The 27,649-nt window shown below is 45.4% G+C and overlaps 1 protein-coding gene across 3 annotated transcripts in view; it reads left to right on the forward strand.

Annotated features, from left to right (window-relative positions):
• LOC123757325 (BTB/POZ domain-containing protein 6-B-like) overlaps window positions 1-27,649 on the forward strand; it is a 437,538-nt gene that overhangs the window by 378,682 nt on the left and 31,207 nt on the right. For all 3 annotated transcript variants that reach the window (XM_069323874.1, XM_069323875.1, XM_069323873.1), the window contains one exon: window positions 2,459-2,595. In XM_069323874.1, the coding sequence (XP_069179975.1) occupies window positions 2,459-2,595 (137 nt within the window). The remainder of the gene's footprint in view (window positions 1-2,458; window positions 2,596-27,649) is intronic.

Here is a 27,649-nt window from a genome sequence, read left to right on the forward strand (position 1 = left end):
GGAGGACAGCTCTGCCCCAGGGCTATGAAAGGGGGGGGGGGGCTCTCCGCCTCTTTCAGCAGGTTGGCCCGGCCCGGTGCGTGGCTGGTTCAGTCTTCTCCTCTGCTCTTCACATCTGGTCTTTTTGATGCAGGTTTCTCACCATCTGTATGGTGATCAAGTGGCTTCGTTGATGGTGTCCCACCTGAGAGCTTCCTCTCAGTGACAATATGGAGTTTCCTGGCATTCTTTTCGTCATTTTCTCTCTTCGTAGGTTGTCTTCTATTTCGGATCACGTTGTCTTCTATTTCGGATCAGGTTGTCTTCTATTTCGGATCAGGTTGTCTTGTCATTTCCTGGCTGTTTCAGGACCATCATTTGATGCCTAATACTGTCACCAGGTATTGTGCAGCACTGGTGGAGCCGCTCCAGCTTGCCTTTATGGTGGACGTCTCCTCTGCCCCGTTCTGTAAGTTTTATCGTGTTTTGTTTCACCTCCGGCCTGCTCATGCGCTGCCTGAGCCGTCCTGGTCCTTGAGGTTATCTTGAGTCATGGCAGGAGACATTATCTCCTTGGACAGGGTGCTCTCCTATCTTTCCTCTTCTCGGTTTGTTGTGGCCCCTTCGGTTCAGGATTTTTTTCCAAGGCTCTATTTTTGTTAGCATTGGACTCTGGGGGTTGGGTCAGGGAGGGCTCCTCTGGCACGTGGGTTTTTGTTCCTTTGGTACTGGTGGTACGTTTGTTCAGTTGCATCCGTCCCTTTAGGGACGGCTCCTCCTTTACTGGTGAAGAATGACACAACTGCGTTCCGGAGTGGTCCTTTGGGTCATTGATGCTTGGTTAGTCAAGCTGGGGGTGAATCATGTGTTGTGTCCGGTTGCAGCTCTCCGCCATTACTTGCGCACTTCAACTACAGTGGCTGGGGATGCATTTTGGGTTGATCTGATTTCCCTCATTCCCTGTTTTAGGGCTGCAGACGACGTTCCCAGGTCGTCCATAGGGTTATTAAGTCAAGCAGCCGGCGGTCTATCCTCGTGCCCATGACTTTATGAAGTTTGCAGCTTTGGCTGTCATGTTTGGTAACATGTCTTGGACTGATATTCAGGTGCGGGGATTTTGGTGGTCGAACAGGGTCCTGGCAGCCTGTTAATTGGTGACTGTGCCTGCTCCTGGGCGTTTCTGTGTTGATTTGGGTCGCAGGTTGCAGCCAGTTATCTTGACTTCGTGTTGAGGAGTTTGTGGGCGGCCACCTCCCGGGTAAGCCCCTCTTTTCCTTATCTTTGGGTATGCAGCTCCAAGGATCCATAGGAGTTCCCCACAGAAAACCAGTGTTGAATGTAATGAACCACTATTTTCTGGGCGAGCCACGGAGACTCCCTGGCAAAAGTGGTTGGCATTTTTTTCGCGTTGTTTTGATACTTGGAGCTTGATGGCGCCTGACAGCTGGGTGGACAGCACTTCGGATCCATAGTCCTGAGGTTCCGGGTTCGATCCCCAGTGGAGACGGAGACAAATGGGCAAAATGTTTCTTTCACCCTGATGCCCCTGTTACCTAGCAGTAAATAGGTGCCTGGGAGTTAGACAGCTGCTACAGGCTGCTTCCTGGGGAGGGGGGTGTGTAATGAAAAAGGAGGCCTGCTCGAGGTCCGGGCCTCGTGGACGCTAAGCCCCGAAATCATCTCGCGATAACCTCAAGATAGCTTTTGAACTGAAGACCTCAGTTGCCAGCGTGGGAGGTCCCGGGCCCCCCTCCCCCTCTCAGGAAGGCGAGGGCTGCGCAAATAAGCAGCACAACAGTAGAGTGTAACGTTTGCTTGTTTGCTTGGGATTGGAGGGAGTTCTACCCCTCTGTTTGGTTTTTAGTCGTTAATTTCTTACCATGTGGGGTTTGTTTTGTTATGCCCACCCCTTCTGGGTGCCTATCTTGAGGTTATCTTGAGATGATTTTGGGGCTTTAGTGTCCCCGCGGCCCGGTCCTCAACCAGGCCTCCACCCCCAGGAAGCAGCCCGTGACAGCTGACTAACACTCAGGTACCTATTTTACTGCTAGGTAACAGGGGCATAGTGTGAAAAAACTCTACCCATTGTTTCTCGCTGGCGCCTGGAATCGAACCCGGGACCACAGGATCACAAGTCCAGTGTCCTGTCCGCTCGGCCAACCGGCTCCCCTAACCCTCGTGCCTCTCTGAGGGGGCCAGGTTCTGGCTCGTGGTCCACGTTGGCCTAGAACTCCACCCACATCGACTGATGCTAAAGTTAGGGATATCCTTATCAGCCTGAATAGCTCCAGGGAGCCTCAGGGACTCACCCAGAAAATGGCGTTTCATTACATTCAACGCTGGTTTTTTGTGTTATAGGTACTTCAGGGAGCCACCGGGGCACACCCACAAATTACCTTTTTGTTATATTCAACATTTTTATTTTACCATTTTCCTGTTATGAAATATATACTCAGATAAATTTACAAATATGTTACAGATCTTGCAGGTGTATTCTTCTGATGTATTAACCTCACCACATATTGGCGAGTTGAGTCAAAATTCATTTCGACACATACTGCAGCAGAAGCTAAACATTTCTTCTGAAGTTACTGTGTTTAATGCAGTAGTTTTGTGGTAAGTCATTTTTAATTTATTTTTTCTATGCATGTCACATGGTGACATTTCTAAATTATGGGTTAAACTGATTTCTGTAGCAAACTCGGAAGATAACATCAACATTTTATCAAATACATGTAGAGATGAAATGTCCCTTTCTCTGTGATGCACAGTTTAAGGGTTAACCATGATTTTGGGCTGACTGGGTTCAAAGTGAAGTGGTGGCCCTAATGGCAGCTGGGTAAGCAGATTGATAGGAATTCAGTAGTTTCACGATAATTCCTGAAGACTTGTTATTGGCTAACTGTTTACAGAGAAGCTACCGAGGGTAGCTTCTCTGTAAACAGTTAGCCAATAACAAGTCTTCAGGAATTATCGTGAAACTACTGAATTCCTATCAATCTGCTTACCCAGCTGCCATTAGGGCCACCACTTCACTTTGAACCCAGTCAGCCCAAAATCATGGTTAACCCTTAAACTGTGCAACACTTCATATGACGTGTTGAGTAACTGACACGAAAGTGCGCACCCCTTCATATGACGTTTTGGAGTACCGCGCAAGATTTAAATGGCCCGCGGCTACATGAAGTTCACAACAACTTCCTCAGGGTTCTTGCAAACAGACGCCATTTAAAACAAAAAAATCATGGGCAACATTCCCGGGTGTGAAACCCTCAGTACTGAGTGAGCCACCAAGGCTGGTTATCTTGAGGTTATCTTGAGATGATTTCGGGGCTTTAGTGTCCCCGCGACCCGGTCCTCGACCAGACCTCCACCCCCAGGAAGCAGCCCGTGACAGCTGACTAACACCCAGGTACCTATTTTACTGCTAGGTAACAGGGGCATAGGGTGAAAGAAACTCTGCCCATTGTTTCTCGCCGGCGCCCGGGATCGAACCCGGGACCACAGGATCACAAGTCCAGCGTGCTGTCCGCTCGGTCGACCGGCACCCTTTAGTGACATATATGGTGCACGCAGCATGAGCTCACAGCACTGCTGTTCAGCTTGTGACCACAGCATCACCTAAAAATAACAAAAATATATGTAACTGGTATTATTTAGCAATGATAGTATTACAGAAGACCCCTGATTATGATAAAAAACCAGCGTTGTATGTAATGAAACGTCATTTTCTGGGTGAGACCCGGAGGCTCCCCGGAGCAATCCAGGCTGAATGGGTATGTATAACTTTCTGGCATCAATCAATGTGCATGAAGTACTTGTCTTCCAGGGACCACGCGCCAGAACCTGGCTCCCTCAGAGAAATGCGAGGAGCAGTGGCCTATAGACCCCCCTCCCCCCCTGTGGTTGGGAGCATTCTGTTTCTGCCATTGACCGGTTCTGACACCCAGAAAGGTAGGTGTCCCAAAACAAACCCCTATTTTGGCGAAACTATTGCTACCAAAAGCCAAATGAGTGGGCAGAACTCCCCAAACAAAAATTAGCAAACTTGCATGACGTCATCACGTTGCCGCGCCACTGTCTGCGCAACCCCCCCTCCCCGGGAGGAAAAAGGGGGAGCTCCAGACCCCCCGCGCCGGCGATCCAACCAGCAGTTCTTAGGCTGGATGCCAAAACACGTGAAAACACTGCCGACCGGAGGGAGGAAGGGATGCCGGGGAGCCTCTCGGTCTCACCCAGAAAATGGCGTTTCATTTCTTTCAACGCTGGTTTTCTGGGAGGAGCCCTGTCGGCTCCCCGGAGCTAATTCCCCAAAGACAATGAAAACACAGGGATTTACCTGGGAAGCTGTCGGTCCTCGCATCTCAACGCGAAGTCAAGACAACTGGCTGCAACCGCCGACCCAATGCATCACAGGCCCTACCAGGCCCCAGGGACATTGACCAAGTAGCGAGCGGCCAGGACCCTGTTCGACCTCCAAAAACCCAGTGCCTGAATGTCAACCCAAGACATGTTGCCAAAGACAGCAGCCAAGGCAGCAAACTTACGAACGCCGTGAGCACAGGGATAGACCACTGGATGGCTAGACTTAATAACCCTGCGGACAACCTGAGAGACCCGAGCCCGGGAACAGGGAAGGGGGGAAACCGGGTCAACCCAAAGCGCATCCCCGGCCATCGAAGCCATGCCGCGCAAATAACGATGGAGAGCCACAACCGCAAACAGCACATGATGCACCCTCGGTCTGACCAACTAAGCATCGACAACCCAAGGGCCCCTCCGGAAAGCAGCAGTCTCATTCTTCGCCAGAAATGAAGGAGACGGCAACAACCGAACAAACGTACCACCAGGACCAAAGGAGCAAAAACCCCTGTGCCGGAGAAGAACATGAAGCACCCTGACCCGACCTCCAGAGGCCAATGCCAACAGGAAAAGAGCCTTTAAAAAACAATCCTGAACTGAAGGGGCCACAATAAACTGAGAAGAGAGAAAAAGAGCACACGGTCCAAAAACCAGGACTGCTCAGGAGGGGCATGAGCAGGCTGAAAGTGGAACAACGCACAAGACAGCTTGCGGAACGGGTTAGAAGTAACATCAACACCGGACACAAGCTGGAGCGGCTCTGCCAGTGCCGCACGATACAAGGCAACAGTATTCAGCATAAGATGATGGTTCTGGAACAACCATGAAATGATGGACAAAATAACCCTATCAGAGACCGAAGTACACCTACACAGTAATAGGACAAACTGGAAGGACCGCCAGAAAACTTCATACTGCCACCGAGACGAAACACGCATGTGGGAGACCAACAACGAAGCCACCTGCATCCCATACAAGTGATGATAGACTCATGTCAGAAACTTCAGACGCGAAGACTCGGGAAGAAGAACAAATCAGCCATGTACCGGGCTGGCCCGATCTGCTGAAAGAGGTGGAGCCGCGGGAAGATCGTCGGGTTCGGACACCGAGCAAGCAGCGCCTGAAACCAAGGCTGGGCCGGCCACCAAGGAGCCAGGAGGACAACCCTCCCCTGGTAAGCCTCCAAGTGAGCCAGGATCGGGAGCAGCAGCTGAACCGGGAAAAAGAGGTACAGGTAACCCCACCTCGCACAGTCCTGCTGGAAGGTGTCGACCCCAACGGCCTTGCAATCGGGAAAGGGCGCCAGGTATATCAAGAGATGCCTCGACCACGCTGACGCGAAGAGATCCACATCCGGAAGCCCGAACGTCTGGCAAAGGCAACTGAACGAGTCGCGTCGACCGTCCATTCCGAGAACAGGGGAATGAACCGGAACAGGACGTCCCCCAGGCCATTGGACACCCCTCGAATGTGAACTGCTAGGAGAGCCAAAACCCGAGAACAGGTTTTGGTTTCTGAGAACAGCAACCGATGCACATTCCCCGGGGCCGAACCCGGCAGTTGCAAGAGAGGCGGAATGGATGTCCCCAAAGGAACCAGAACAGCCGACGAAGCCACACCTGACCTGGTGGGTATACCATAATGTCAAAGTTCAGGCTCCTGCACAAACTCTCGAGCAACCGCCTTGTGACCCGGGAGCCCCTCAGGAATGCAGGCGAAGCAGAGCAGCCGGTGGCAGAGATAAGGAAGCGGTCCGAGTGTCCGACACAAGACTCTGCCAAGACCGAACCTGAGAGGGAACCAGATGGGACTTCCACCAGTTCACCAAGAACCCAACCCGGTGAGCTGGGAAAGAACCAACTCCCATGCGAGCAGACACGCAGTCCGGCTGGGAGCCCAGACCAGCCAGTCGTCGAGGTAGGCCAGAACCCGAACTCCCAACAGATGTAAGCGGGCCACCACGACCCGAATATGGCATGTGAAAACGCGAGACGCCAGTTTCAAACTGAATGGAAGGCAACGAAAGCAGTAACCCTGAAGCCCCACAAGATAACAGAGCCATTTTCAGAATCTCGGATGAATCGGGATATGCCAATATGTGTCCTTGAGGTCCAGGGACACCATCTAAGTGCCTGACTGCAATAGAAGATGGACCTGGGACAGAGAAGTCATCCGAAAGGAGGGGCAATAAACACATGGGTTTTGACGGGACAAATCCAGAATGAACTGGAGGTCAACGCAGTCCCGTTTCAAAACAGGAATCGAGCAGGAAACCCACCTGAGGGACGAGGTCGTTTTGACCACACCCAACCAAACCCACTCGGAGACGACTCGACGGAGCGCAGGAGAAGAGGCCTTTCCCACCAGCTTCGAGCCTCCCCAAAGGAGGAGGACCCACCCAATGCCACTGAAGACCTTTCAAAACAACCCGAAAAGCCCTCAAATCGTGGGACCAGGTGTGAGCGAACAAAGCGAGCCTACCCCATCGCCTCGTCAATGGAACAAACCGCAGAAGGGGCCAATGCACCTTACGAGAACCTAAGCAGTGCACAGGGCGATTCCCACGCTGACCAGAAAAAGACAGAACCGGAGGCTGTGCCTGTCCCGAATCTGGCACCACTGGCCTACCATGATGGGAAGAACCCCGAGCCCTAGCATGACCCTTCAGGGAAGGCCCCACAATGAGCACCCCAAAGAACTAACAAGTCGGACATAGGACGGCAACTTAGTGCACAGGGCGATTCCCACGCTGACCAGAAAAAGACAGAACCGGAGGCTGTGCCTGTCCCGAATCTGGCACCACTGGCCTACCATGATGGGAAGAACCCCGAGCCCTAGCATGACCCTTCAGGGAAGGCCCCACAATGAGCACCCCAAAGAACTAACAAGTCGGACATAGGACGGCAACTAACCGAAGCCGTCTGAAGATATTGCACCACAGCAAACTCTGCAAACAGCAGAGGGCAAAAAGGCAAAGATAACCGAAGAGCCAGGGCCCAACTGGATTCTAAAGAAGAAGAAGCAAGCACCTCTTACCGACACGTGAGTTGAGAAGCAAAATACCGCGAAATCGCATCCCGCAGGAGTGGCGCGAAGAGGCTCAACAATGCACACGGCGCCTGCATCGCTGAGGGCAGAGCACTAGACCCAGAGGCAGCTCCAAACGCCTCCACATCCAACTCAAGCCAATCCGGGACAGCTCAAGGAGGGAGAAGAAATATAGGGCCGAAGCCAGCAAGGTCACATGTACACATATATATATATATAAGGGAATATAAGGGAAGTTAAGATGGAAGCACCCTTGGGAATGAGTGACCACAGTGTATTGAACTTTGAGTACCTGGTAGAGCTAGGACTTATCTCCCCCAAAAAAGAACTAGGAATCAAAAGGCTGGCATACCGAAAGGGGAATTATGAACAGATGAGAAGTTTCCTAAGTGAAATACCTTGGGACACAGACCTCAGAGATAAGTCTGTACAGGGTATGATGGACTATGTTACCCAAAAGTGTCAGGAGGCAGTAAACAGGTTCATCCCGGCCCAAAGGGAAAAATCCGAGAAGCAACAGAAGAATCCATGGTATAATAGGGCATGTATGGAAGCGAAGAAACTGAACAAAAGGGCGTGGAGGAACTTCCGGAATAACAGAACACCAGAAAGCAGAGAGAGATACCAGAGAACCAGGAATGAGTACGTCAGGGTGAGAAGAGAAGCAGAGAAAAGTTTTGAAAATGATATAGCAAACAAAGCCAAGACCGAACCAAAGCTACTCCACAGTCACATCAGAAGGAAAACAACAGTGAAAGAACAGGTATTGAAACTTCGAACAGGCGAGGACAGGTATACAGAGAGGTGTGTGAAGAACTCAACAAGAGGTTCCAGGAGGTCTTAACAATAGAACAAGGTGAGGTCACTGTGCTAGGAGAAAGGGAGGTAAACCAGGCGGCCTTGGAAGAGTTCGAAATTACGAGAGAGGAGGTCAAGAGACACCTGCTGGATCTGGATGTTAGAAAGGCTGTTGGTCCAGATGGGATCTCACCATGGGTACTGAAAGAGTGTGCAGAGGCACTTTGCTTGCCACTCTCCATAGTGTATAGTAAGTCACTGGAGACGGGAGGCCTACCAGAAATATGGAAGACGGCGAATGTGGTCCCAATATACAAAAAGGGCGACAGGCAAGAGGCACTGAACTACAGGCCAGTGTCCTTGACTTGTATACCATGCAAGGTGATGGAGAAGATCGTGAGAAAAAACCTGGTAACACATCTGGAGAGAAGGGACTTCGTGACAAATCGCCAACATGGGTTCAGGGAGGGTAAATCTTGCCTTACAGGCTTGATAGAATTCTACGATCAGGTGACAAAGATTAAGCAAGAAAGAGAAGGCTGGGCGGACTGCATTTTCTTGGATTGTCGGAAAGCCTTTGGCACAGTACCGCATAAGAGGCTGGTACATAAGCTGGAGAGACAGGCAGGTGTAGCTGGTAAGGTGCTCCAGTGGATAAGGGAGTATCTAAGCAATAGGAAGCAGAGAGTTACGGTGAGGGGTGAGACCTCCGATTGGCGTGAAATCACCAGTGGAGTCCCACAGGGCTGTGTACTCGGTCCTATCTTGTTTCTGATATATGTAAATGATCTCCTGGAGGGTATCGATTCATTTCTCTCAATGTTTGCGGACGATGTTAAAATTATGAGAAGGATTAAAACAGAAGAGGACTGTTTGAGGCTTCAAGAATACCTAGACAAGCTGAAGGAATGGTCGAACAAATGGTTCTTAGAGTTTAACCCAACCAAATGTAATGTAATGAAGATAGGTGTAGGGAGCAGGAGGCCAGATACAAGGTATCATCTGGGAGAGGGAATTCTTCAGGAGTCAGAGAAGGAAAAAGACTTGGGGGTTGATATCATGCCAGACCTGTCTCCTGCAGCACATATCAAGCGGATAACATCAGCGGCATATGCCAGGTTGGCCAACATAGGAACGGCATTCAGAAACTTGTGTAAAGAATCATTCAGAACTTTGTATACCACATATGTCAGGCCAATCCTGGAGTATGCAGCCCCAGCATGGAGTCCATATCTAGTCAAGGATAAGACTAAACTGGAAAAGGTTCAAAGGTTTGCCACCAGACTAGTACTCGAGCTGAGAGGTATGAGCTACGAGGAGAGACTACGGAAATTAAACCTCACTTCGCTGGAAGACAGAAGAGTTAGGGGCGACATGATCACCACATTCAAGATTCTGTAGGGAATTGATAGGGTAGATAAAGACAGTCTATTTAACACAAGGGGACACAGGTGGAAACTGAGTGCCCAAATGAGCCACAGAGATATTAGAAAGAACTTTTATAGTGTCAGAGTGGATGACAAATGCAATGCATTAGGCAGTGATGTGGTGGAGGCTGACTCCATACACAGTTTCAAGTGTAGATATGATAGAGCCCGATAGGCTCAGGAATCTGTACACCTGTTGATTGACAGTTGATAGGCGGGACCAAAGAGCCAGAGCTCAACCCCCGCAAACACAACTAGGTGAGTACAAATCCTCCGCGCCCAAGGCAGCCGAGAGGGATTGAACTTGCACTATAAGCTGCATCACACCAATATCCTGCAGAAGAGCAGGGGCAAACAAACAAGCATTAAGATGCTCGAAGTCGCCTGCCCCCCCCCCCCCCCCCTTCCCCAGGAAAACCTGCAACGCCATCTGATCCTCCCTCCACTCAAGCGCGCGGGCCCGACAGAACGTGTGCCAAGCCTCCAAAGAGAAGAGCAGGCAATCTACCAACCAGGACGACTCCAGGACTTCATAATGAACCCAGTACAAACACGAAGATCCATACACGAAGGAACACGGATCCATCACAAAAGCATAATCCAGGCCGCGCAGGAGGTAAGCCTCGAGGGCTTCCCGCACCACCTGTGACGGGACGCAGGAAGCTGAAAACCTCCGGAAGGACGGGACCGAAGAATCCAAGGGATCAGGGAACCGAACTCGGGAAGGGGTACCTGCTTGATGGGGTTCTGGGAGTTCTACTCCCCAAGCCCGGTCCGAGGCCAGACTTGACTTGTGAGAGGTTGGTCCACCAGGCTATTGCTTGGAGCAGCCCTCAGGCCCACATACCCATCACAGCCCAGTTGGTCCGGCGCTCCTTGAAGAAAACAATCAAGTTTCCTCTTGAAGATGTCCACGGTTGTTCCGGCAATATTTCTGATGCTCGCTGGTCGGACGTTAAACAACCATGGACCTCTGATGTTCATACAGTGTTCTCTGATTGTGCCCATGGCACCTTTGCTCTTCACTGGTTCTATTCTGCATTTTCTTCCATGTCGTTCACTCCAGTACGTTGTTATTTTACTGTGCAGATTTGGGATCTGTCCCTCCAGTATTTTCCATGTGTATATTATTTGGTATATCTTTCGTCTCCTTTCTAGTGAGTACATTTAGAGAGCTTTGAGACGATCCCAATAATTTAGGTGCTTTATCTCGTCTATGCGTGCCATATATGTTCTCTGTATTCCCTCTATTTCAGCAATCTCTCTTGCTCTGAAGGGGAAAGTGAGTACTGAGCAGTACTCAAGATGGGACAATGCAAGGGATTTTAAGAGTACAACTATTGTGATGGAATCTCTGGACTTGAAGGTTTTCGTAATCCATCCTATAATATTTCTGGCTGATGCAATACTTGCTTGGTTATGCTCCCTAAACGTTAGATCGTCGGACATCATTATTCCCAAATCCTTGAAAAGCTGTTTTCCTACTAAGAGCAGATTCGATTGTGTTTTGTACCCTGTATTATGTTTCAGATCCTCATTTTTGCCGTATCCAAATATCAGGAATTTATCACCGTTAACCCTCAAACCGCTAGGGGCCCAAATGAAATTCACACCCACAGGCGCAACAAAAAAAAAATCCAAAAAATTCTTTCGTCTTATACAAGTGTACATTTTTGTTCCCTGATCACGGAAAAAATAACAAAAAAAATCGTAGGTGGTATATTTTAGACGCAATAGGGTAGGGAAGTGTGGCAAAAAAGGGGCGTTGGCAGAGCCTTCGCCAGACGAGGTCTACTCCGCCCCAGCTGTCAGACGGCAGTTGCCACAAATATATTATTACCTAATTATTTCAATGTCTCTGATTGATTTTTTCTTAGTTTTTTTGCAGTAATATTATTCTATACAGTGAATTGTGGTATATTTATATTATAAAATGTGAACCATCGCTGTACTCAAAATTATGGTGTGCATATTAGTGATTCAATTATTATGTTCATAAAAAAAATAAACAAATAGTTTTGCTGTTGTTACACTATATACACAGGTTATATATAAGTATTTGCATGTTTTGTACACCATAACGAACTACTAAGTTGGTCTTGTGAGTCAAAATGCAACAAGGAGTGATCGCCAAACACCAGCGAGCCACTCACTGCCACTCCCTCCCTCAACACCACCTCACTCACCCTCATTCACCTCCCACAATACTCTCTCTGTATTTATTCACTATACACAGACGTTATATATACGTATTTACATGTTTTGTTCACCATAACTGTACATCTAAGCTTGTATAGTGAGTAAAGGCACAAAGACGTAGCTACTCACACAGTCAGCTGATCGGCGGCCACCCTCAAGGCCAGACGCACTAATATTTGTCCTCCAACAATATTGTTTGTGGTGTTATTACGCTATATACACACATTATATATAAGTATCTACCTGTTTTATTCACCATACCTGAACAAATAAGCTGGTATGGTGCCCAAAGACCATAGTGGCCATCAGTAAACAACATGCCAAGTCGTGCAGACGACGCTCCTCCCTCACCAAAATGGCGGCTCCCAACCTGCTCCTCTCGCTGTTATCTCACACTTTACACACGTTATATATAAGTATCTACATTTGTGTTCACCATGGCGAACCACTAAGCTGGTATGGCTAGTGCAGTCAATAAATGGTGGCCACACACAGTCAGAAAACGACGCCACAACCCTTCCTCCCACAGCCTTACTCCTCCCTCTATGGAGCACAACGCTAAATATCACCACAATCCTGCTATTATCAGAATCTTGGTCAGTTTTATCACAGTCAGGGGGCTTCAGTAATACTATCACTGCTAAATAATAGCAGTATCATTTATATTATGGTATTTGTAGGTGATGCTGTGGTCACAAGCTGAACAGCGGTACTGTGAGCTCGTGCTGCGTGTGCCAACCTTGGTGGCTTGCTCAACACTGACGCTGTAACACCCAAGGATGTTTGCCTGGATTTTTTTTCTAGGTGGCATCTGGCAACTATCGGTCGTGGCTGTACTATAGCAGCCCCTATCCCAGGCGGTGCGTTTAAATTATAACGCTAGACACGAAATCATATATAAATCATGTGCGCGGTTTCAGTTTTGTTTCAGTTTTCGGAATACGAGCCGTCTCCAGGAACGGATTAAACTCTTAAACCGAGGTACCCCTGTATAGATGCTTTGGACTGGGGTGCTGGTTCTGTGCTAATGCAAGAAGATGATGAGGGTATTAATCATCCAATTCATTACTATACTAAAAAATTTACTAAATATCAACAGAATTACTCCACAGTGGAGAAGGAGGCTTTATCATTATTACTAGCTGTTAAAAAATTTGACATTTATTTATCAGCCAATACTGTTGAAGTGTTTACTGACCACAACCCCTTAACATTTATTGCTAGCATGAAGAATTCCAACCAGAGAATATTAAGGTGGTCTTTATTGCTGCAAGAGTACAATCTGGTCATCAAACATATTCCAGGAAAATTAAATGTAGTAGCAGATGCACTTTCTAGATTGCCAAAACCTGGAGTGACTTACGGTTGTACTATTGCTCAGAGATGTATATATTATTGTGTATCTAGTGTTTATTATATATCATTTACTATTTCTTTACAGTTACTATGAAATCTGTTTGAGGTGTAAATTTTATGTGAAAAAAAAGTGAAATTCCTTTAGGAATTTCTCTTTTTTTTTTCCATGGCTTAGGAGGGGTGTTACAAACTTTACCCCCTGTGGAGGTTGGTTTCGGTTGTAAAATGTTGGTGGACACAGTGGAGAGTGTTTATTAGACTAAATCCACAGCTGAGATCAGAGAGGCCGCGAGTCACCATTAATACTCCGCCCAGTAAAGTAGTGCCTTCTCAGCTGGAGATCATCAGAAATAATGTGAACTAGCCTAACTATGTAAGGGAAAAATGGACTCTTATCAAAAAGTATGCATGGGGAATATAGTAAATAAAAATCATTAATGTGTTTGATAGCATATGTAAAGAATAGAGTATTAAGGGGTGATGATGCAAGAGAGGGGGACGCCATCTTGACTGAAGAGGGAGGTGTATCGCTGCCGACCAATCCTGCTATTTGAGGGTTTTTTCCGGCCGTACAGTCAGATAAGCCTATCCTTGTATATAACCAGGGTTGCAAGATTGGGTAGAGTAGTATTACAGAAGTTGGAGAGGTTTTATAAGAGTCCAGGTTTCCTAGAGGCTTAAATATATATGTGTCATTGGATGATAGCGGTGGTGGCTGGGTACACGGTACCAGGTATGGGACGGTGAGCCGTGGGGTGGTCAGAGCCACTTGAGGTTTTAATACATAGTTAGAGGAGGTTTTAATACATGAATTAGAGGAGTGGTGTTAGGAGGAAGGAATTTAACTGTGAAGAATTTATTGTATCTGGGCAACAAATCATCTTCCAAGCCTGGAGGATGAGGAGGAGCATTGTCGAGGAGAAGCACGGCTTTGAGTGGCAAATGTTTCTCCTGCAGATATTTTTCTATGAAAGGGCACACCACTTCATTCACCCACTCCGAAAAAATAAGCCTAGTCACCCATGCTTTTTTATTAGCCTTTCACATCACACACAAATGGGTTTTCTGCACTTTATACTGTTTGAAAACCCTTGGATTTTCAGAATGATACACTAGCAAGGGTTTAATTTTCAATCGCCACTTACATTTGAACACAGCACAAGCGTAAACCTATCTTTCATAGGCTTGTGTCCGGGCAAGGATTTTTCCTCCTTGGTAATGTATGTCCTTTTAGGCATTCTTTTCCAAAACAGTCCTGTTTCGTCATAATTAAACACGTGTTGCGGTAGGTATCCCTCAGCCTCTGCAAACTCTTTAAATTCCTCAATAAATCGTCCAGTGGCTGGTTTGTCTGAGCTGGCTGCCTCCCCATGCCTTGTAACACTATGGATACCACTTCTTCTTCTAAATTTTTCAAACCAGCCCCTGCTTGCCCTAAACTCTTTCGTATCTGCATCACTTGTTGCAGGAGTTTTCTTTAAAAGGTGTTCGTGCAATACCCTGGCTTTCTCACAAATGATGGCCTCCGAAACACTATCACCCCTTAATTCCTTGTTGTGTATCCAAATTAATAACAACTTTTCTACTTCAAGTATTTGTGGTCTTTGTTTCGTCATTGTTCTTACGCCTTTTGCCACTTTAGCACTCATAATCTCATTTTTCTTCTAAAGTATAGTGCATATTGTTGATGTGGCTTTTTTGTACTGCCTACAAAGTTCAATAACACGTGTACCGTTCTCATTCTTCCGAATGATCTCTTGTTTCTCCTCTATTGTCATCCTCACATGGGCTTTCTTGCCTTGATCCTTACCACTGGCTTTCTTGGGACCCATGGTGAGATTTATAATAACAAATTGTATAGTCAAATGACCAAAAATCCAACAAAACACTGAAAATCCGGGTGAAGAATTGATGTGGGATAGTCACTGGGCGGGAGACAATGGTAAACTGAGGGGCGGGGGGGCGACGATCACCATACCACCACGAGCTAGGTCGGCCTGAACGCGTATCAACAAACTCGCGTTCCGAGGTAACCCTCGCCTTCCGAGACACATTTTCCGAGGAAATCCGGCTAGTATTCCGAAAAACTCACATACAGGGACACTCGTATTCCGAGGTACCACTGTATATAGTTTGAATGGCTTAGAGTAGTCAGGAGTAGCTAACACTGGACCAGATGACAACATTCCTTCTAATTTAGTAAATGCATCCTGACATTCCTGAGACCATCTAAACTTTACATTTTTACATAGCAAGTTTGTCAAAGGAGCTGCAATTGCTGCAAAATTTTTACAGAACTTCCTATAATAACCACACATTCCTAGATATCTTTGTACCTCCTCCTTGCTAGTCAACATTAGATACTCTAATATATCATTTATTTTATTTTTGAGTGGTAACACCTTCCCATTTCCCACTTCATATCCTAAGTAAGAAATACTAGCTCTAGCAAAAGTACATTTGTGTAAGTTTACAGTTAAATTAGCCTCCTTTAACCCCTCAAACCGCTAGGGGCCCAAATGGAATTCACACCCACAGGCGCAACGAAAAAAAAAATCCAAAAATTCTTTCGTCGTATAGAAGTGTTCATTTTTGTTCCCTGATCACGGAAAAAACAATAAAAAAAAATCATAGGTGGCATATTTTAGCCGCAATAGGGTAGGGAAGTGTGGCAAAAAAGGGGCGTTGGCAGAGCCTTCGCCAGACGAGGTCTACTCCGCCCGAGCTGTCAGACGGCAATTGCCATAAATATATTATTACCTAATTATTTCAATGTCTCTGATTGGTTTTTTCTCAGTTTTTTTTTTTTTTGCAGTAATATTATTCCATACAGTGAATTGTGGTATATTTATATAATAAAATGTGTGAACCATCGCTGTACTCAAAATTATGGTGTGCATATTAGTGATTCAATTATTATGTTCATAAAACAATAAACAAATAGTTTTGCTGTTGTTACACTATATACACAGATTATATATAATTATCTGCATGTTTTGTTCACCATCACGAACTACTAAGTTGGTCTTTTGAGTCAAAAAGCAACGAGGAGTGACCGCCACACACCAGCGAGCCACTCTGCCCCTCCCTTCCTCAACACCACCTCACTCACCCTCATTCTCCTCCCACAATACTGTTTTTGCATTTATTCGCTATACACAGACGTTATATATACGTTTTTACATGTTTTGTTCACCATAACTGTACATCTAAGCTTGTATGGTGAGTAAAGGCACAAAGACGTAGCTACTCAGTCAGCTGATCGGCGGCCGCCCTCAAGTCAAGAAGCACTAATATTTGTCCTCCAACAATATTGTTTGTGGTGTTATTACGCTATATACACACATTATATATAAGTATCTACCTGTTTTATTCACCATACCTGAACAAATAAGCTGGTATTGTGCCCAAAGACCATAGTGGCCATCAGTAAACAACATGACAAGTCGTGCAGACGATGCTCCTCCCTCACCAAAATGGCGGCTCCCAACCTACTCCTCTCGCTGTTATCTCACACTATACACGCGTTATATATAAGTATTGTTGGGGTTTACCTCCAATGAGAGGGGAAAGGGGCGAGTAACAGTATACTCAAGGTCACTCACCGTAGCCCTGCGGGTCTTCACTCTATCCTCGCGGCGCCACTGTACGCCAGGAGAGTATCCCAGTCAATCCCAACCGGCCTCTGATCGAGAAGGAGTGGGAACACAACTTGTTCACTTAACTGTTGTATGCCCGCCCCGTCATAGGGCTCTACTACTAACCACAAGGTCGCCAACTGGTGTTTTCAGTGTCCAGTAACACGTCAGGGGTTTTGTTGAATTGTGGTAACAGTGGCGAGAACACACTCAATATGTCTGATATCAGGCAGGTATTTACTTCTATCACGATCTGCTGTCAGGTATTATATAGCCACAAGAAATATGGAGGGGATGATGGAAACACCAATGTACTTTGTATTTTACTTAAAACTCATTCAAAGACATCACAAGATTATATCAATAAGCAAACAGCTGTTTCAGGCGGGAGTCGCTCGTTCCCACATATAATATGAACTCACTAAGCTGGCAACGCTCCCCCCTCACGTCAATGTCAAAATCAGCCGGGCGACTATCCCCGCGCAAATGTTACTTTATCTGTTTGCTTGGCGTGACGCGCCAATTTCTTTAAGTTCTCAAAGATCACTAGAAGTTCGAACACACAATATTTGCGACAATAGCACGTAAATACTTCGCTACACTGATCTTGGGCTCAATCAAACATTTCTATATTAAAGGTGACAATAATTCACTGTCATGGTATTACACACTGCCCTTCATTTAATGATAACGTATGCAAGTATATATCACTGGAGTTCTCAGTAATTCCTTCCGTGGGCGATAACACAATTAATCACTGCACACATGAATGATTATTCAATACACGAGCATAGACATATATATATATATATATATATATATATATATATATATGGATGAGTCATAGACATTAATAATGGAAATAACATAGTTACTGGGCACATAGCCTAATTCCAAATACTGGCATATTTATATATATTCTCTCACTATATGATTGTATCAAAGTCTCATTAAAGACATTATCAACACAGTAAATTCATCAATTACTCCAGGTGCCTGCATACACCAATAATAATCATAAATATCGTGAGTACTCTTTATAGTACCACTCTGCACACTGGTGCCTTACTGTGACATAGGTGAGCCCTGCTCACGACATACAAAATACTCAGGCTAAATAATATAGCTGACTAAAGGGAATTTGGGAGGGAAACTAGAATCACCTACTTCCACCTATCCTCCGATGAGAGTTGAGTTGTAGCTCCTGGTCCTGGCTCCTGCCTCGTGTAGGGAACGCCCCCACACACACACTGTCGTGTCCTCCAGGAACTCAATCAACGTCCCACCGTAAGCGCGTTGTCTCCGTGCCTTTTCACTGCAGGTCCATGCTCCTCCTTGACTTCTTGTAGGGTTGGAGTCGGTCTCCCGGCCGTCGACTTCTCCCAGCTACGGCTGCCCGCCTACGTCTCGGCTGCAGCGTTCGGATTCCCGAATAGTTTTCTTCTTCCTCTGCTTCCCGGTGGCTCGGTCCAGCCACTACGCCGTCACAAACGGGTGAACTGCCTCAGACGTCGCATACGTCACTGCACAGACTTCACTTCTTCTTGCACAGTACCTGTCCTGGAGCACTTGTTGCTCAATATCCCGTCGATTCCCTCTCTGGTCCAACACATGAACGAAGGAAGACCTCACAGAGTACTGGCAGACTTCGGGTGACGCGTAAAATCTACGGGAGCGGGAAACAACTGTCAAACTGACAGGACCAATCTTCGTACGTCCAACCACCTTGACGTGTCGTGTCAGACTGATTCCCTCCGGAGGATTGGCTCAGCAACTACGTCATCACTGTGGAGCTATCAGCCGTCGCATACGTCGCTGCCTAGACTCCACTCTTGCACAACACCTGTTCCTGGAGCACTTGTTGCTCAATATTCTGTCAATTCCTTCTCTGATCCAACACATGAACGAAGGAAGACCCCACAGGTGATGGCAGACCACGGGTGATGCGTAAGTCCTCCGGAGACGGGGTAAACTGTCCAACTGACAGGACCCCCCCCCCCCCCCCCCCCAGCGCACATCCGACCTCCTTGACGTGCTGTCTTAGACTGATGGCGCTAGCGCGGCGCGATGACCGGACCCCCTTTCCTTCGTGACGTCATATTCGCCACGGGAGGTTTTCATTGGCTCCCTGTGCCACGTCGCTGTCGGTGACCAATCTGGTGTCACTGACGTCACTCAGTTTTGGCGGCAAAACAGAAGAGCCAGCGCCATATTGGCTTCCTAAAGGGCCTAAACCACAGGCCAAAATACTCTTGTTTTATAAATTTCTCGGCACTTCGAGAACACTACATTCCCCCACATATACCAAACTGATGCCTGCGACGTAGAGAACGCTCGGGTAAAGTGGACATGACTCTTACTGCAGGCGTGAGAGAAATATAAGGGGGGGAACACCATCACAGTATCTACGTTTGTGCTCACCATAGCGAACCACTAAGCTGATATGGTGAGTGCAGTCAATAAATGGTGGCCACACACAGTCAGAAGACGATGCCACAACCCTCCCTCCATGGAGCACAGCGCTAAATATCACCACAATCCTGCTATTATCAGAATCCTGGTCAGTTTTATCACAGTCAGGGGGCTTCAGTAATACTATCACTGCTAAATAATAGCAGTATCATATATTATGGCATTTGTAGGTGATGCTGTGGTCACAAGCTGAACAGCGGTGCTGTGAGCTCGTGCTGCGTGCTTTAGCCTTGGTGGCTTGCTCAATACTGACGCTCTAACACCCAAGATTGTTGGCCTGGATTTTTTTTTCTAGGTGGCATCTGGCAACTATCGGTCGTGGCTGTACTATAACTGCCCCTATCCCAGGTGGGCATTTAAATTATAGCACTAGACACGAAATCATATATATATGATGTGTGCGGTTTCGGTTTTGTCACTGATATCATATATATATGATTTGCGCGGTTTAAGGGTTAAGCATTTTAATAGTTTAGCCAAACCTTTCATATGGTCCTCCCAATTATTGTGATAAATTACAATATCATCCAAGTAAGCTCTACATTGTGGTATGTCTTTTAACACTTAAGTTCATAAGATGCTGGAAAGTTGCTGGGGCATTTTTCAGCCCAAAAGGCATTACAGTGAATTCATACAACCCATCTGCAGTTATAAATGCACTCATCTCCCGAGCTCTTGGTGTTAAAGGAATTTGCCAGTACCCTTTTGACAAATCTAGTTTGGTTACAAACTTGGCTTTACCAATGCTCTCAATACAATCATCTGATCTAGGTATTGGAAAGTTATCAACAACAGTCATTACATTTAGCTTACCGTAGTCAATGACCAACCTGTGAGTTCCATCCTTCTTTGGAACCAAAATACAAGGACTACTCCAACTGCTGCTGCTAGGTCTCACCAATCTATGTTGAAGCATGTAGTCGACTTCTTTCCGGATGAGATTCAACTTGGTAGGGTTGACTCTATATGGGTGTGACTTGACTGGTTGGTTGTCGGTCACCTTGATGTCGTGGTGAATAACTGTAGTCTGGGTTGGAATATCGCCAAAAATATCTGCATGAGAAGTCAGCAACTGCTCTAAGTCCTGCTTCTGCTCTGATGACAAATGTTCCACCATTTTCTGGACATTAGCCAACCACTCCCCATTGCTAAAATAAGGTACATGAGCATTAGGTACACTATTAAAATCACATTCCCCATTATTCTCATCTACATGGGCTACACTAAGCACCTGGTTGGTATTGGTAGTTCCCTTCTGTGTTAGTTTCATCCTAGTCACATGCACTACTATTTCCTTTCTCTTGAGATCAGGTGTTTGGATTACATAATTGGTGGGACTGAGTTTCTTTATCACTGTATAAGGACCTTGGAACTTATGCAACAATGTTGGTCCCTGTCGTGCCATTAGTACCGCCACTTTATCACCTGCCTCAAAATGTCGTTGCTTTGTCTTTTTATCGTACTGTGCCTTCATTTTTCCTTGAGCTTCTTTAAGATGAATTAAGGCTTTAGCCCTGTTTTTATTTAACTTATCTTGTAAGTCATGAATTTAGTTTACCTGCACAACACTCTTTGGATTTCCAACCAACTTATCTCTTAACACTTTCAGCCTCCCGGCGAAGGTAAAAAAAAAAAGCGATATGTGCTCACGGCGTTTTGCCGCGTAAGCGTAAAAACAAAAATGTGTATACTCTTTTTACTCTCCTGACCTTAGTTCTCGAGCTACGTATTTCATTTTGGTACCAACGTGTTCGCAATAAAATTCTCTAGAAGAACATCAGTAAAAAAAGTCACGAAACGTATAGGGATACCAGCACCAAATAAATAACTACGAAGATGACTCGCCGTGCGCGCCCAACAGCAACAAAATGTTTTTACTCTTGGCATTGTTATCACCTCCACACTTGTCCTACAGTGTTAATTTTGGTATCAATGGACTCGCAATGAAATTCCCAACACGGTGATATGAATATAAGCATAGAATAATGATTGCGGCTCGCCCGCAGGAGTGTGGGAAGTGGTGAAATTGTTACCCGGTATCGGTGACGGGACGACACACGGCGCTTTGAAAGTTTATACTTATTTCACTCTCATGACATTATTATTCTATGTACGTCATTCATTTTTGTGTCAATGTGTTCGCAATAGAATGTTCTATGAGCCCGTAGGTAAAAAAGATCAACAAAGCGTAAGATAGAATAGCGCCAAATATAAAACAACGCTGGAACATATCAGTGAGAGTCAAACACACACGAAATGTTTTTACTTTTGTTATGTTTGTGAACCTTTCATGAACTTATTGTACCATGCAGCCTATTGGTGAGAAAGAGAGCCTCATGGCGCGCAGTTTGAAACAAACCCAAAGTAAATCGGATAAAAATTGAATTTTATACAAATATTTTAAAAGAGGACATAAATTTATGTCCACCATGTGGGAGCGGGTAGGCGAAACAGGACGCGAGGAGGAGTCCTCATCCGCAGAAAGTGTTAAGATGGTTAGTGGACTTCTCGCCTCATGGCCAAAAACTAATGAGTTGGGTGAACACTTCAGGGACTCTTGATAAGTATCCCTCAGTGCCATGAGCATCAGTGGAAGACCATCATCCCAGTCTCTGCCAGTTTCCATGCAACTGGTTCTCAGCATTTGCTTAAAGGGTTTGGTGCATCCTTTCCAAAGCACCTTGGCTCTCAGGATGATAAGTAGTGGATGTCATGGAGGATGCCAAACTCCCCACAAAACTGCTGAAAACCTTTGGAAGTGAAATTTGCCCCATTATCTGTCTATCTATTATCTATTTTTGGTAAACCAAAAATAGTACAAAATTTCATTATGTGCCTTACTACCACTTTCGTTGTAGCATTTCTCACAGGGAATGCCTTAGGAAAGCGTGTAGTCTGACACATCATGGTGGTGATATACATATTACCACTCTTGGTTCTAGGCAATGGGCCTACTACATCAACAATAATATGGATAAAGGGTTCTTCGGCTACCACAATTGGCTGTAAAGGGGCTTTTGGTACTACCTGGTTTGGTTTGCCAGTTTTTATACATACTGGACATTCATTACAATACTGGATGACATCTTTCTTTAATCCAGGCCAGGTAAAGTACTTGCTTATTTTATTATATGTTTTTGCAATACCCTGATGACCGCCTATTGGTGAATCATGGGCTACACTGAGCACTTTTTCTCTATAACCCCTCGGTAGGACTACTTGATTAACCCTTTAACTGCGCGACCAATAAATATGACATCCTCCCAGTGCGCAGGAAATGAAACCTTGGGAAAAAATTATTTTTTCTTCTGAAAGTGTCAAAAACCCCTGTCTGTATATGGGTATAGCAACGCAAGTTCGAAATTGTACTTACTTTGGCTGCTATGGGGTCCGAAAGGTGGGGCGTGACGTCATCATTCCCCGTGCGCCAGAGCAGTATGCTCTGGGGGCCGGTGGGGCACCCGGGGCGGGGCTCGCGAGTTTCCGCGAATATATTTTTGTTCATTTTTTGCGCACAGTTCCAAATACATTTTATTTGTTTTTACATGCTAATCCTATGTATAATGAACACGTACACTACATTATGGTAGTAAAACATCCGTACTGTCCAAGGACACTGTTACGTGCATGACACTTGTGTACGCATATCTTGCACATATTTACCATGTATCATGCTAATTTATGTATATATACAATCTATTTACAGACTATACACTGTCACACAATATATACATTCACCATCAACACATTCAGAACACTGCGAGTGTGAGCAGCCACACTCAGCCAGCCCTCCCTCACTCCTCCAACATTGCCCCTCCCATCATACAGTTATTCACACCAATGTTTCATGTTCATTTATGTATATTTACAACATATGTACACACTATACACTGTCACACACTATGTACATTTACCATCAACACATTCAGAACATCGCGAGTGTGAGCAGCCACAACCACACAAGCCCTCCCTCACTCCAACATCTTACTCGCCAACTTAGCTCCTCCCACCATACTGTCATTGTTTTTATTACACTATTTACACATGTTATATATACTTATCTACATGTTTTATTTACTAGAACTATGCAAGTAAGCCAGTATTGTGTTCAAACAGTACAGTGGCCATCATACATAAGAACAAAGGCAACTGCAGAAGGCCTATTGGCCCATACGAGGCAGCTCCTATTTATAACCACCCAATCCCACTCATATACTTGTCCAACCCGCGCTTGAAACAATCGAGGGACCCCACCTCCAGCACGTTACGCGGTAATTGGTTCCACAAATCAACAACCCTGTTACTGAACCAGTATTTACCCAAGTCTTTCCCAAATCTAAACTTATCCAATTTATACCCATTGTTTCGTGTTCTGTCTTGTGTTGATACGTTTAATACCCTATTAATATCCCATTTGTTATGTCCATTCACCCGCTTGTAAACCTCTATCATGTCACCCCTAACTCTTCGCCTTTCCAGTGAATGCAACTTAAGCTTTGTTAATCTTTCTTCATATGAAACATTTCTAATTTGGGGAATTAACTTAGTCATCCTACGCTGGACACGTTCAAGTGAATTTATATCCATTCTATAATATGGCGACCAAAACTGAACTGCATAATCTAAATGGGGCCTAACTAGAGCAAGATATAGCTTGAGAACCACACCAGGTGTCTTGTTACTAACGCTGCGATTAATAAATCCAAGTGTCCGATTTGCCTTATTACGAACATTTATGCATTGATCCTTTTGTTTTAAATTCTTACTAATCATAACTCCCAGATCCCTTTCGCAATCCGACTTCGCAATCTCAACACCATCTAGCTCGTATCTTGTAACTCTATCATCATTACCTAACCTCAGAACTTTACATTTATCAGCATTAAACTGCATTTGCCAATCATTTGACCATTTCAAAACCCTATCTAGATCAACTTGAAGTGATAGTGAATCCTCCTCCGAATTAATTTCCCTACCGATTTTTGTATCATCGGCAAATTTGCAAATGTTGCTACTCAAACCTGAATCTAAATCATTTATATATATTATAAACAACAGAGGTCCCAGGACAGAGCCTTGAGGCACTCCACTTACAACATTTTCCCACTCTGACTTGATTCCATTTATACTAACTCTCTGTTTCCTTTGGTATAGCCATGCCCTAATCCAGCTTAATATAGCACCCCCAATACCATGAGACTCTATCTTTTTAATCAGTCTTTCATGTGGCACTGTATCAAAAGCTTTGCTAAAGTCAAGGTACACAACATCACAATCCTTACCACTATCAACTGCCTCAACTATGCTAGAATAAAAAGATAACAAATTTGTTAAACATGAACGGCCATTTATAAAACCATGTTGCGACTCAATTATTAATTTATGTTTTTCAAGATGAAGACGAATTTTATTTGCTATTATAGATTCGAGTAACTTTCCCACAATAGACGTTAGCCTAATTGGTCGATAGTTAGACGCAAGTGATCTATCTCCTTTCTTAAAAACTGGTATCACATTAGCAACTTTCCAAAACTCTGGCACTCTGCCTGACTCTATTGATTTATTAAATATGGTTGACAGTGGGTCACAAAGCTCCTCTTTGCATTCTTTAAGCACCCTGGCAAACACTTCATCCGGCCCTGGGGATTTGTTTGGTTTGAGTTTTACTATTTGTTTAAGAACATCCTCCCTGGTAACTGCTAAACTCGTCAACCTGTCCTCGTCCCCACCCACATAGACTTGCTCGGCTGAAGGCATATTGTTAAGTTCCTCTTTAGTAAATGCAGATACAAAATATTTATTAAAAATACTACTCATCTCTTCATCACTATCTGTTATTTGACCTGTCTCAGTTTTTAATGGACCTATCCTTTCCCTAGTCTTAGTCCGATATAACTGAAAAAACCCTTTAGGATTTGTCTTTGCTTGCCCTGCTATGCGAACTTCATAGTTTCTTTTTGCTTTCCTTATCTCTTTTTTAACATTTCTAACCAGTTGTACGAATTCCTGTTCTAAAGTGACCTCCCCATTTTTAATCCTTTCGTACCAAGCTCTCTTTTTACCTATAAGGCTCTTCAAATTCTGCATGAGAAATCACACAGCAGACGACGCTACAATTACGACCACATCCCTCACCAAAATAGCTCGTATGGGCCAATAGCAGTTGCCTCGTATGGGCCAATAGCAGCTGCCTCGTATGGGCCAATAGCAGCTGCCTCGTATGGGCCAATAGCAGCTGCCTTCTATGGACCAATAGGAGCTGCCTCCTATGGGCCAATAGCAGCTGCCTCGTATGGGCCAATAGCAGCTGCCTCGTATGGGCCAATAGCAGCTGCCTTGTATGGGCCAATAGCAGCTGCCTTGTATGGGCCAATAGCAGCTGCCTTCTATGGGCCAATAGCAGCTGCCTCGTATGGGCCAATAGCATCTGCCTCGTATGGGCCAATAACATCTGCCTCGTATGGGCCAATATCAGCTGCCTCCTATGGGCCAATAGTTGCTGCCTCCTATGGGCCAATAGCTGCTGCCTCTTATGGGCAAATAGCTGCTGCCTCGTATGGGCCAATCCTGGTCACTAATTTCTGTAAATGAATAATTGACCACAAGTTTATTTTGAAAAGGAACCTAAGAAGTCGTTTGAAGATTCCTTGATGGACGAAATAATGCTGTGGCTAGCGCTGTGAACATCGTGAACAGCATTGAATCACTGATATTTGAACATTGTACCCAGTCATTATCCCACTCAGGCTGTTCTATAATACTATCACGGCTAAATAATACAGGTTATATATATATTTTTACATTAGGCGATGCTGTGGTCACACGCTGAACAGCAGAGCTATGCGCTCATGCTGCGAGCGCCAGCCTTGGTTGCTGACTCACTACTGAGACTCTGACACCCAGCAATGTGGACCATGATTTTTTTTAAAGATGGCGTATGTTTACAAGAGCCCTGAGGAAGCTGATGTGAACCCCATGTATCCGCGGGAGTTTTGAATGGAACGTGAAAAATAAAAACACCTGGAGGCGCGTTGCGCACCCGAAGCCTGGGCCTGCAGGCGCGTTGCGCAGTTAAAGGGTTAACTACCTCCCAAGTGTGTGACACAGGCGAGCTCCTAGGTCTCCACTTCCGCATCAACACCTCTTTAGTGTAGTAATAAGTCATAGCCTCCGATTCTGCTTCTAGTTCAGTTACTGCCTTATTATGCAAGTCAGTCAACGTAGGATCAATTCTTTGCTGATGAATAAAATTTGATTTTGATCTCGAAGTCTGAAGAGCCAGATGTGGTAACTGGACTACACTCTCCCCTACCCCTTTTCCTAGGTGGTTTGGTGGAGGTGCTCCCCATCCTGTTCCATCTGCTTCTTCCAACTTGGCCATAAAAGTGTCACAAAGATCCACTTCACTATTTGATTTGTTAACCTCTAATTTTGTCTCCTGACTTACATTATTGGGTGTTTGTGATATTTGAGACTGATTTTGACTGGGTCACGCCACATGCTGGGTACATTACCTTGTCCTCAGGATCTGTCCATGCCCTAATCACCTTTGGCTTAGTTAGCATTATTGGGTGGTCATCTCTTTTAACTCGATTACAGCAAGATCATTCCCCACAATTAGATCAATGCCAGCAACTGGTAATTTAGGACTAACACCTACTAAACTTTTGCCTTTAATAAAATCACAGTCTAAGTTTATTTCTCTCAAGTGTACAGTCTGGAAATGTCCTGTGATTCCCTGTATAATCATTACCTCCCCAATCTCTGTAGACTGTATATATTGTAACACATTCTCTAATAATCAAGATTGGGATGCTCCTGTATCCCTCAAAATTTTAACATCATGCCACAAATCATTTGCACACTGTAATTTTCCATTTGATATAAACTCTCCAAAATGATTTATAGCAAGTGCTTGTTTCCCCATTATTTTTGTTACACATTTGGTTTTCCTCCCCTCACACACTGTGAGTGCCATAGGCCTCTTTTCTGGGTGAAGAAACCAACAACTCTTAACAACATGACCCTTCCTATGGCAGTAGGAACATTGTTTCAACTCTGGGTGAGGCTTATTACTGGTGTGATCCTCTTTGGGTTTCACATTACTCTCTTTACCACCTGGCACCTTTGAAAAAGTGTTTCCTGGACCTGCTGTTGGGTACATGTGGGACCCAAATCTGACTGAGGAGTTTACTGCTCGACCAGATCCTTGTCTATGTGATTGAATTTTATTTTTAAAAGTTACTTTATGCATCAACCCCCTCCCCGCTCAGCTCGTTGTCGCCGTGTGGGGGCTTAGTGGGCGGCTGCCGGAGTGTGATGCTCCTTGGGACAGTCCTCTGTCAATTTCTAGCCTTGTGCTCCTGCTGC

Source organism: Procambarus clarkii, chromosome 13 (genome assembly GCF_040958095.1).
Source record: "Procambarus clarkii isolate CNS0578487 chromosome 13, FALCON_Pclarkii_2.0, whole genome shotgun sequence".
Taxonomy (NCBI): Eukaryota; Metazoa; Arthropoda; class Malacostraca; order Decapoda; family Cambaridae; genus Procambarus; species Procambarus clarkii.